A 12,671-nucleotide genomic window follows, 5' to 3' on the forward strand; every position below is an offset into this window, starting at 1 on the left:
AGGGATCACGCAAAAAAACACCACATCCAGAAGGCCCGGAACGCCTTTCACACAGAACCCGGCCATACTTTTACGCATCCCACAATTCGCAAAGCCCTTTGCTGGGTTCTGTGTGAAAGGCACAGGTGAATAAAAGTCAACCTAGCAGTTTGAACACTGAGCGCTCGCTTCGGCCTGAAGCATCAGCATGTGTCAATCCACAGCAGGTTTTTCCTGCCAGCTCGGCTTCAGTAACGGGTGTTCCCCTTGGAGCCCCTTTGAGGGTTATCCGTTTTCAAAGAATCGGCGCGCACGCACATTTTCGCTCACCTCTTGGGGATGTGCTGCCCGCCCCAGGCGATGCAGATGGTGTGTTTGCCCGTACTGAGCGGGTAATACTCGAACGCATGCACTCCGTCCTGACTGGAGATCTGCTTCACACTTCCTTCGACACCCTCTGAAACACAACGCGCGTTATTATTGTGGCGTGCCCCGCGGGGACCACACACATACAAACAATCGGGCCAAATTTGAATAGCTTCGCTTCCCTTGAAATCAAAGTCAGCAAAAGCCTGATTATCAGTCGCCTCGAAAAGATGATCTTCAGCAATTGTGCTGTCCGGCGGGGTGTGTGAACAGTGATTGATAAAGGAAATGCTGTCCATTGCAAATTACGTGTGGTCAACACCGAATTGGCCACGACACGGACTCTGGGATTATGACGTGAAACGGACGATTGTGAGAAATGACCTGTGATTATCTGCAGCGAAGGTCAATGCTTAAATATGGTCCGAGTGATTATCTGTATTGTGCGAATTTCCCTCCCTGATCCGCGAGGAAAATGATCGTGGCTGACAATCAATGTTAAACCTGTTGCAATGTTTGCGACGCCAACTCCTGTGTGGTCCGCAGAGTTGGTCATCCCGAGTACAACACTTACGATAAGAACAGTTAGCACAAACATGCTTTTTTTGCTCCTCAAGCGTGGGTTATCGGCACACCCCGCTTTAGCGCCGAGATGTTTCCACTCACTGGGGTCTTTGACGAGGACCTTCAGTTCTCCAGTGCCGGCGTTCCTGGTGTCCACCTTGAAGTCGCCCACTTGTTGCACCCTCATACCCGTCGCCTGCAGGCCGCGACCAGTTGCCCTGCACGCGCCCGGTAGGCAGGCTGAAGGACCCAAAAACAAGACGCGTGATTGGACGTTTCGCATCGGCAAATCGCAATCACTCTCTCTCACTCTCGCGATACAGTGCCATATATATAGTGAGGTTGGCATTTTGTAGTGCTGTTGGAATGTGTAGCGAGTACAGGTTCGGGCCCCGCTCGATTAATCGGTTCAACCCCTGATAAAAATCCTTAGGCACCGATTAGGGAGAAGGGGATGAGGAATGATTCCGCTGCGTTCGGAATCATTCACTCCTTCCCTACTCCGTAATCACGATATAGCCAACCGTACAGGCTGAAACGCTTAATTGAATCATTGACTCTCGGGCTGAAACAATTAATCATGAATACACCATAATCACGCTACAAATTATTCTTTTTTCTTTGAGGGGGTCTTCTGTCTTCCTCACCCGGTCCCACGTCCACGCTGAAAGGACTCTTTGGCACAGCGGCGCCCCCGAAGGTGACGGCGAGCGCGTGCAGGCCGGCCTGCGTGGGCCGGTAGGTGCAGCGGTACAAGTTGTCGCCCTTGTCCTCCATCATCGCCTCCACGACGTCGTCAAGGCCCTGCGGGTCTTTGATCATCACCGTCACGTCTCCCGTACCGGCTCCTAAAAATAGAAGACCGCAGCTACGTTTTTGCCTTGCGTGGGGTCGCTCCGCAATGTTGTGTGCATCCGTGTTTATGTTCTGGGACGCTACCAAATGTATTTGTTTCACCCAGACTGCCTCAGTTCTTGCCATTTTGTCCCATTTCTCCTCATGAGACCTGTTTTTCACAACTAGACTGACATGATCACTCCACAATGTTGTGTGCAGTCAGTCATGTTTATGGCACTGAAAAATACGCCGCTTATTTGTTGTTCCCAGTTTGCCTCATTTCTTTAATTTCTCCAAAATACTCCTTTTTTCCTTAGTCACTCCACAATGTTGTGTGCATCCATGTTTACGTTCTGGGATGCTACACAATGCATCAGTTCCACCCAGTCTGCCTCACTTCATTTTTCCAAAATAGTCCCCCCCTCCCTCCCTCCCCTTCTCCCGCATTAGACTCCGGTATGTGGTCACGCCACAATAATGTGTCACGTTTATGTCCCGGGACACTTGATCAGAAAAACAGATACCTGCAGTGTAGATGTCAAAGTACGTGGACTTGTCGGCGATATTGCCCACTGGTTCGATTCCCGGCCCTTTCACCGCCACCTTGGAGGCGTCGCCCAGCGCTTTGTCCACACCCACCTCGAAGGGGCTCTTGGGGATGGGCTGGCCCACAAACAACACCGTCACCTGCCACAAATACGGGACAATCCTCCACCTCGAGCACGTTGAGCAAATATTTGAGTCGTCATCAAAAGAGGAAAGACAACCTTGTGGGTTCCAACTACTTGAGGGACGTAGGTGACGTCGTACGTCTTCTTAGCATCGTTGGGCTCCGCCTTCAGCTGAGATGCAAAGAAAGACAATAAGTGATTGGTGGACCTGCCTGTCAATCATTTCAGGGCGAAGAGGGCGCCAACCTCTTGTCTGGTGCCGCCCGGGTGGTCCAGATAGACCGTCACTTGACCCTGCCCGGCGCTGAACGTGTCCACCGTGAACACGGCGGGGCGGAGCACCCGGTTGCCCGTCGGTTCGATACCTACACGTGAATGAGATCGGGTGCTGCAGGTTAGGGTGGTTAAGGTCAAAGATGGTGTGTAATAGCCAAAGGAAAAGAAACACCTTATTGTAATCATAAATTAATCATTACATTTTTAGTATTTTATTATTCATCGTATTTAAACAATTATTAAATAAAAACATGGTTAAATGTATGTGTGTAAAGGGTTTATTTTTCTAATATTTTTATTTTATTATTTGCAATGAATACAAAATACATCATTTAATTGACATTCCATGCCCACTTCAACTTTACCCCCTATTTTTAGTCTTAGGGTTAGGACTGAAATTAGCCTGTTTAGAGGGGGCGGCGCTGTCTCATGCAAGCCTCAGCCCCGCCCCACGTACTACTGGGCCGATGACAAGCATAGCTTTTATTACCATGACAACCGGGAGCGGCACAAAGGCGTCGCGACGAAGCAAGCGGCTTCTACTTGCCGAAGTGCAAGCCAGATTTTGGTGATATTTTAAAAAAAATTAAAAATAAATAAAAAATAAAGGGGGGAGTGCCCATCGAGGCAAGAAAAGCACTTTGGCTTGTGAAGGCAGCACTTCGACTTTTTGAGAGTTAAAAAAAAAGAAAAAAAAAAAAATATATATATAATCCATTTTGGAATAAGGCTGTCACAGAACAAAATGTGGAAAAACAGAAATGCCGTAAATAATTTCTGGACGCAAAAAAAAAAAAAAAAAAGATTGTGTGTTCTTAGCGTGTGGCGATTCTGGTAACTATGACACTGGCGGTGAGGCTGCGGGTTAGATCACGTGTCCATGGATTTCCTTCTCGGGACGCCGAGGACAAACGGCAGCCTCGCCAGTTTGCGCGCGCGCGTTCGGAGCTCATTGTTCTCGACGAGGCGCTCACTTCCCGTCATTGTAAAGACGCACCAGCGTTTCCAGTCGGACCTGCGAGGACGTTTTTGGCTCATTTCCTCCAACACAGGCAATTACATGACTAAAAAGTGTGAACATACAGACGTACTACGCACAACACGAGGCCATTGGAACCATGCTTGAGCCCAGACGTGCACATCTCATGACGCATGCGATCGTGCCTCTAGCCGATTATTTTATAACCGATAAATCATTAAAAAAAAAACTGAAATGACAAAAAAAAAAGTCAATGGGCATGCATGCTGTGCCCATTGACTTTTTTTTTTGACTGCATTGGGCACATAGAAACGAACAACCATTCGCACTCACATGCGCACCGACGGGCCATTTAGAGTCTTCCATCGACCGACCACGCATGTTTTTGGAATGTGGGAGGAAACCGGAGTGCCTGGCGAAAACCCACGCAGGCACATGGAGAACATGCAAACCCCACACAGGCGGGGCCGGGGATTGAACCCCGGTCCACAGAACTGTGAGGCAGATGTGCTAACCAGTAGCCCGCCGTGCCGCGAGAAATAATCGAGTCAAAATTTTTAAAAGTGACCACGCTCAAGTGGCATCACGCGTCACGGCGAATGCGGTTGCTCCTCCCACACGTTGATTACAGCTGCCAATTTTGCCAACACAACAACAACCACTCGAAATAATCCACAGGTGGCAGCGCGAGCGTATGTCGTGTGCGGAGCACCTGGCCCGTAGGCTCGCGCCTTCTTGGGGTTGAGTTTGGGCTTGAGGGGAGCGCCGGGCTTCAAGTTGGCTTTGGGGAACTGAGACAAGTACGTCATCACAGACATCTCGTCCACCTGCGGGTCGATGATCTCCTCTGGGGCGATCACCTGCGCACGCGCACACGCACACGCACCGGGTCAACACTGCATGCGTGTGTCACGTCGGAAAACGGGCAAAGGAAGGGAACGGAACCTGAGGGATGCCCAGCCAGTCGTCAGCCAGCCGCATTGCTTCTGTGGCGTTCTCCGCCGGCTTCACTGGATCCCAAGTCTCCCAGTCGGGACACAGGCCTGAAACACACGCACGCACACGCACACACAGACATTCACAGACAAACACACACTCAAATGGACACACACACACACACACACACACACAGTTTGCCAAAATATTTCTCCTGTTTGTCCTTCAGGACGTCGGCGCCGCGGGCACAGCGTACCTGGCGCGCAGCCGTCCACCAACGCCCCCAGCGCCCTCCCCGTCCGCCAGTCTTGGTGAAAGTTGGTGATGGGCATGTCGGGGACTTTGTTCTGGATCCAGCCCAGCAGACGCTGCTTGGGGGTCTTGGATTCGGACTGGAAGGCAAAACCGGGAAAGTTAGCGACTCGATGCGAAATGGAAACTAAGCAGAGGGGGCGCGCATCCCACCTCGCTGTCGTCGCCCTCCGACATGGGCATGGAGATGGAGTAGTGCAGGATGAGGGTCCACACAAGACCCAGGATCAGCTTCAGGTTCCCGTCCACAATTGCTTTCGAATCTTGAAACGAGAAATCACATTGATTGATTGATACATTTCAACGATACTGTACAGAATCACAAATTAACAGGGTTTGGTGTCAGGTCTGTCGCCGTGGTAACCTATTGTTGGCATGTCGCTAACTTAAGGGTGCTAAAGTAAGAACCCTACTGTCAAGGGAATTCATTTTAGGGTGCTTAAGTCATGATTCGAATTCCAGCACGCTAAAGTCGGAACTCTAACAGAGAGGAATGCAATTTAACGATGCCAAATTATGGCGCCAACGTAAGGAAGCTAAAATACGAAGTCAAACGTAAAGGTGGCTAACGTAAGGATGCTAACGTTTTTTCCCCTGACTCATCAACTTCCTGTTGCTGGGAAGCAATGCGTGTCACGCTGATAAGAGGCAGCCATTTTGTGCCCTCACGATTCACCTTGACACGCACGCTTATCTCCCTCACACACAAGCTCCCCATGTTGTGTCGCTAGTGTTTCCATAGCAACAGGTCAAACACGGCAGTCAGTGCGGTGTTTAATGGCCTCCAGCCGCCTTTGTCTACACTTCCGACTGTGCCAAGCGAGACGAGTGTGGGCGGAGCCATGCGGCCAGGCCAGTTTTTCGATTTGCGGTTGCATGTTGACAAGATGCCATAAGTTGCAATCATTTAGACGTTTTAGTGCAAGTGAGGGGGGGGAAAAAAAGTGAACCACAATGGATTTTTTGAAGATACAACAAAGTGTGGAAAGACTGTTTATAGGTTTTAATATGAACACAGGTTAACTTTTTTTTTATACTCTCCAAGATGCTAAGTTAAAGTAAGGATGTTAAAAGCGGCAAACGGCCCTATTCGGGGTATAGGCGCGTACCGATACCGGGCTGACGACAGGCTTATTTCAAGGCATCTGGTGGTTGTGAAGGTTGCCGATACTTAAAGCAAAAAAAGAAATCAATTCCAAAAAAAAATTCAAAATCTGACATCGGATAAGTCCTCCTCGACAGAAGCGGGCACGACGATGCCGCCGTTTGACATCGCTGAATCGTAATATAAGTCAGAAAGGAAAGTTTTTGTCCACAATGATGTCATTCTGTTAAATGAAAATTGTACGATCCAAAGTACGACTGGCGGTGTCTGCGAGGACTCCAGAGTGAATACTCGTACTGGTATCGGTCTGGAAAGAGAAAAACAAAAAAAAGTGGCATGGAACATCCCGACTTCTTTTAGCAATCATGTTTCCATGTTAAGAGAACAACTTCCAGGCTCACCACATGTGCATCTGATGACATCATTGCGTGTGTGAGGGTCTTAATGACAGGGCAGCTTGTGAGTCTGCACGTGCGCTTGTGGCGCACCGCCGCTCGCTGCCTCGTAGCAACGTGCTAACATAAGGATGCCGACGTAAGTTGGATGAGTCATGGCGCCAACTTGAGGGCGCTAAAGTGCAGGCGCTTACTAAGGATGCTTGTGTGAAGATGCCAATGTCAGGCGGCTAACGTGAGGATGCTAAAGCAATGCTAAACCAAGCTGCACTTCCAGTCAGGAAAGCTGAGTGACTTTAGTGAAAGTGAGGGAAAAGATCAGGTAGCGCAACAGGATGTGCTGCTGCTGCTGCTACTACTACTGTGTGTGCACGCGCGCGCACACGCACGTTCCACAACACTGACATCATTGATGCAAGCACCCAACCCCAAATTCCACCACAACCCCCCACACTCACAAATGCCTCAATAAACACTCACTCACACACACACACACACACACACCCAGAGAAACAAACTCGATGACATCACCACACACGCGACAAGACGTAGCTTTACCGCATTTGAAATGAAGGACAAAAAGAATGTAAATATATGAACTTGCTAAAGTAACAACAGAAGGCACGGCGTGCATGCATGTGCACATGCTAACACGGAGATACTAAACAATATAAATGAAATGCTGAAGTCAGGATGCAAAACTCAGGACGTTACTATAAGGATGGCAAGGAGAGACGCCAACAGAAGAATAATAAAGTGAGGGAACAAAAATAAGGATGCTAAAGTTGAGACACAAACACGCAAAAGCAAAAAGAAGGACGCTAACATTAACAATTAAGTAAGGAAGCCAACTTCGGTGCTAAAGCAAGACTGCTAATGTGTGTAAACTTGTATGTTAAAACTAAGAATGCTAAATTAAAGATGCTAAAGTAAATCCATCACAAAAGCATGACAGAGTAAGGATGCTAAAGACGCTAACTTGAAGATGACAATGTAAAGAGCCCAATAGAAGTTTGCAAATATCAAGTGCTAAAGTCAGGAAACTCATTTAGGACGCTCAAGACACCAACGTAGGGATTCTAAAAGAAGGACACATACACAAGGATGCTAAAGTAAGGATGCTAACCAGAGAGCATCATGTCACAATTCATGCTCAACAAATGTGCTAGTTAGCATGCAATTATGATAATTATGATAAACGCCCTCAGATGAAGGATATCAATGTGACAAGATGAAAGACGAGAGGTTTATTTCCTCAAGCCAGAAATGACTCCTCAAGTACGAAGCACACAAGTTTGTCGCTTTAAACGCAAGTGAACGAACAAGTCTCGACACTCGGGTGACACGCGCGCACGCGTAGTTTCAAGTGAACTTTGGTCGGTCACACCTGAAAACGCTCAAGGCGTCTGTTACACAATCGATGAGCCAACACAACAGCCACGACAAAAACTGCAAATCCATCAAAATTGTCAATCAATCACAGACCAGAAAAGACGGGCGAGGTCTCGTTGAACCAAAACCTGATTACGTATGCATGTCGTCGAAACAACACGACGCGTTTATACTTTCAACAAGCAGGCCACACGCAAGCTAACATCCGTTACCTAAAAATCATATCGAGGCCGATGACGGGCTGCTAACAGAAGGCCGGCAACACTACGATGCTAATGTGAAAACGCTAACATAAGGGTGGCAACAGAAGCGCACGATCTTGAGGTGGCAAGTTTGCCGGCGACTATTCGAGGGAAATCATTGAACGGCGTGAATCCGCTTCGAACGTAGCGAGCGACGACCATTTAGCGTCGCAGGCTAGCCAGGATGTGCTGAAAAGAGCGTCAAGGCGGTGACGTCAACCAAACTTTGACACTTTTAATATCATTTCAGTTGGCCACACAAAGTCTGTCTTGACGCCAGCTGACGCGCTTACAAAGATGAGCGTTGGTCACGGTGACGCCATTCTGCATTTTACAGGACAAGGAAGTGAAATGAAAGCCAATCAGGGGCTTTGTTGTTGCTGCGCCAGTCTGTCCTCGGAGGCTATCGCGCCGCGTGCGAGCGGAACAGTGGCGGTTTCAGATACGAGCGATACGGGCAGCCTCTGCCAGGGTGGCACTCCTAAAGTGCTAAAACGCCAATGCTAAAGTGACGATGCTAAACTAAGGGATCGGACTAAGAAGGCGAAAGGTCGGACACTCGTGGAAGCAGGCTAACGTAAGGCAACTCGCGCTGGCGTCTGGTTTTTGTCATTGGCTGGAAAAAACGTCAGCTTGAGCCAATCAGACCTCACCCCGTGCCACCTTTCTGGCATTCCCCCCCTCGACCCAGGTGCCATCCTGCCACTTCCGGCTCAGATGCGACCTACAAAAGGCGGGACACTGGCGGGTCGTCGCTGACTAAACACGACTTTTGTGACGTCCATCGTGACTATCGTCATTGTGAAAAGTGTGCACGCCCAATACAAATAACGCAAACGTGAGGCAACACATCCACCTGTGCGTGACAACACCCGTTTGTTTTGATACACACACGGATTTCACAATGCCAGCGTGACGAAGTCCGTCTCTGTTGTCGATTCCCGCCTCGCCTCATTAAAGCGAGTGTCGAAACGTCGCAGCCGACATGACGGCGCAGCGCAAACAGCAGTCAAAGGACGACACTACAAAAACACATTGGGCCCATTCAACGGGGTCACAGAAAGATAACGTCTTCATAAGATGCGATGACAGCGTGAGACCATTCACCACCACATTCTTTCAGCGAAGAGGTGAAGGATGTCACTCAAAGCTCATGTTCGCGTGACACACACTCAAAGATCTGAGTCACACACAATTGCGACACAAACACACGATTACACAGACACACGCTCTCACGTTCACCAACACAGTGAACACTCTTCTGCCTGAGAAGATCTTTGTCCATCATGACACCAAGCAGCATTTTGACCTTTTTGGTCACGTTTTTAACGCCACAATCCAAGAAAAGAGGACTTTATGACAAGGCGAGCTTTGATTTGGTCTTGTATGGCAACTCTTCCAAATGAAAGAAACCATAAATCGTCTCTTTGGACTTGCAACGCGCTCAACGTCCCTCAGGGCAGAATTTGGCCGCACGTGTTTGCGATTCGTGTGCGGCGTTCAAAACACTCGCAAGTTCAAACTTGCTTCTTTCGGCAGCCAACTTTGAAGACGAATTTAAAATCTCCTTCGACTCTTCCATGAAGCACCATTTGTTTCCTTGAACCTCACACGCCCACCCGAGTGTGCAAATTCATCCGTGCCCACTCCAGCTGCTGTTGCCACGCACGCCGAACTCCCTCCACAAATGTGCCACTTCCAAAGTGGTATAAACGTCATTGAGAAAAACAATAACAAGAAGAAAATCACTCGTTCGGCGCGTTTATTGGAAGATGTGCATCACACTGAACTCGTTAGGTTAGCGCAAACGAAACGCCAATAGGCTTCGGTCTTCTGTTCTCGTCACAAACGTCATAGTTCGTATTTCTTTCTCCAGGGCCCAATATTGCCGAATCCGAGCCCGGAATCCGCTGCTCGAAAGGAAGGCAAAACGAGCGCGATGCGTTCTACGCAACGCCAATCAAACGAGTGCTCGTGAAAAGCGGCTCGATTGTTAAGGGGGATTCGGCGGAGGCTTTGCGGAACTCACCGATGGACACGAGCTTGACGTTCTCGTTGTCCAGGAACTCGAGCGCCACCGAGACGTTCTCCAGCTTCATCTGCCTGAAGCTGGGCCTGAGGTTGAAGCGGCGGTGCATCTTCTGCTGGCTGAGGACCTCCAGAAGGGCGATGAGCCGCAGGCCGTCGCCCAGGTCCAGCTGCAGGTCCACGATCCGCTTGTTGGCGCACTTGAGGTGCTCGTTGATCCAGCGCGTGAAGGTGTTCTGCTGGATCTTCTTCCAGGCCGCGTTGTCCGCCAGGTCCTTCTCCGCGGTGGGCATCTTGGCCGCGGTGCGCGGTGCTGGTGCTCCGTACGGCAAAGCTCGGCTCGGCTCGGCTCGGCTCGGCGGAACTCTGAACTTTGCTTTCGGATCCTCGCCGGAGCGACTGGCTTGGCAGGGTGCGTTCAGGCGTCGCTTGTCACCACTCGGAATTTACACCACGTCGTCTTCTTCTTCCTCCCTTTATGAACGGATAGCATAGCAAACACCGTTTAGGTGCGTACCGCCCCCTACTGTACGAGAGTGTGCAGCACTCGTGCCCCCCAACCCGCAGATCCGAACAAAGGTCACGCAAATTCTTCCATCTCATCGCGTTATTCACAAATACATACATACAGAAGGCCTTCATCTACCTACTCAATAAAATACTCCATCATTTGCTTCCTCCCATGCTTTATAAATGACAAATGGATCATAGAATTGACATGAGCCATTTTCATGTGGTCACTTATTTCTTTCATTCATGTCGAGCATCTTAACAGAGGTGGAATATATTCTCTCACATTGGAATCCCAAAAATAATCACGTCAAACTCAATTCGTACAACTTCCTTCGCTTGGCAGCATTTCGTAAAACGTTTGCCTTCTTCGAATGTATCCACATTTCCATCGATTCATGACCCCTTTTGTTATTCGTCCACTTAACTCTTTCACCTCAATGACTTCCAGTCGTCATACTTGGCTCCATTGCTTTCCCACATTCGTTGCTTAGATTTGTCACAAATGACGACCCATCTCTTCAGATTTTTATCATTTTATTTTTGTTTGCCTTTATAATTTCTCCAAGTTGAAATATGTCGCGATCTCTGTTGGAATTCTCAGATGAATATCATCCACACACTTGTTCCTCTGAGTTGAATCAACATCTTGATTCCTTGCTCAATGATCGGACTCCACTTCGCCCCTTCCCGTCATTTACGGCACTTACGGCCACGCGTTTGTTGGTTTGGGGGTGGGGGGCGTTTGCTCGCAGGGGTTTAAACGGCGTCACGCGATTTGCGTCCCGCAACGCGAGCAAGCGACGAGGCTCTGTGACGAACCCGCTCGCGATTTTGCGTTCGTGATTCATTGGTTCGCGTCGTGCCCGACTTTGTGGAGCAACCGTGAAGGCAACAGCGCTTTGGATGACGTTGAGGCTTGCGGCCCAGAGATCGTCTATCGCTAAGGTGGAGTAAAGTAACGGTTGAATAGTTTTCGTGTGCACGTGTGGGATACGCGGAGTGATACCTCGCAAAGTTTGAGCGAATTCATTTTATCGTCATACTTGCTTTAGGATTTGTCCGCGTTTGAAACTTGGGATTGATTCCCACATGATAGAAATTAAGGTGTTTAAAAAAAAACAGTAATACTTACAGTATTGTATAACACACATTAATATAGTCAGGTTTTACCGAATACATTTACGAATCCATTTTAATGACGTCTTCTTGTTTTAATAAAGCCTCGTGTGTTCATGTCATTAACTCTTAAATCAAATCAATTTAATTTCACGTCGAAAGGAGTTTCAGCCGTGTATTTAATCATTTCATTGGCTTCGAAAAAATCGACTGAGTTCAAATAGAATTTCAAAAATCTTTCGAAACTGGTGAAATGAATAGCTTAGTCATAAGTGGCTTCATCGTTTATTTCAATAACCTCTCAAATGAATTCACATTGAATTGCAAAATGATTCAAATCAATTTGAACAAAATGAATACGAACGCTCAACTGAGTTCATTTTTTAGCGTGAACTATATTCGACGTAATTTCGCTGGATTTGACGATTTAACTCCATTTGAATTCCTTTTTTAAAAGGTCATTTTGTCACCACACGTTCATGTTAATAACCTTGTATCATTTATTCCGTTCATTAAATATCATTGCAAAGAGGTTTTAATTCGACAGCCAATGAAATAAGTCATTGTCGTGACATTAATTCAACTCAATTTTAAAAAGTACACGAAGAGGACTGTTTCACTGATGATTCTTTGACACTTCAAGTATTGTTTTTGTAAATGTCATCGTTAACAACATTGTTTCGAACGGACTTTGTCGTTTGTTGAGTGACTTGAAAAAATCAATCGAACGAGTGTCTCACACACAAACTGTCGCGTGATCGCTTTCGTCTGTACAGAGTGACGACAGATGCGTTTAATGACATCAGTTGATAGGAGCGCCGTTGCGCGTCCGGGCTCGTATTTGAATGCTTGTCGGTCGTGAAATGAATCGTGTGCGCAATTTGGCTGACTTTGGCGTTTCCGACGGATGTTTTCGCCCCTGAAGACAACATTGCACAATTTGATGAGAGAACAATCGTG

General features: G+C 48.0%; 1 protein-coding gene across 2 annotated transcripts in view; it reads right to left on the reverse strand.

The window, feature by feature from the left end:
* Positions 1–12,583, reverse strand: part of flnbl (filamin B, like) — a 37,913-nt gene extending 25,330 nt beyond the window's left edge. For both annotated transcript variants that reach the window (XR_009769356.1, XM_061688540.1), the window contains exons 1-11: positions 10,084–12,583; positions 5,074–5,183; positions 4,865–5,000; positions 4,618–4,715; positions 4,385–4,532; positions 2,664–2,782; positions 2,514–2,588; positions 2,271–2,433; positions 1,557–1,757; positions 1,012–1,149; positions 310–436 (exon numbers count right to left, since the gene is read on the reverse strand). Coding sequence is in view for 1 of the 2 variants with exons in the window: in XM_061688540.1 (XP_061544524.1) it covers positions 310–436; positions 1,012–1,149; positions 1,557–1,757; positions 2,271–2,433; positions 2,514–2,588; positions 2,664–2,782; positions 4,385–4,532; positions 4,618–4,715; positions 4,865–5,000; positions 5,074–5,183; positions 10,084–10,375 (1,607 nt within the window). In the remaining variant the exon portion in view is untranslated. The remainder of the gene's footprint in view (positions 1–309; positions 437–1,011; positions 1,150–1,556; positions 1,758–2,270; positions 2,434–2,513; positions 2,589–2,663; positions 2,783–4,384; positions 4,533–4,617; positions 4,716–4,864; positions 5,001–5,073; positions 5,184–10,083) is intronic.
* Positions 12,584–12,671: the final 88 nt, after the last annotated feature.

Source organism: Phycodurus eques, chromosome 10, assembly GCF_024500275.1.
Source record: "Phycodurus eques isolate BA_2022a chromosome 10, UOR_Pequ_1.1, whole genome shotgun sequence".
NCBI classification, from domain to species: domain Eukaryota; kingdom Metazoa; phylum Chordata; class Actinopteri; order Syngnathiformes; family Syngnathidae; genus Phycodurus; species Phycodurus eques.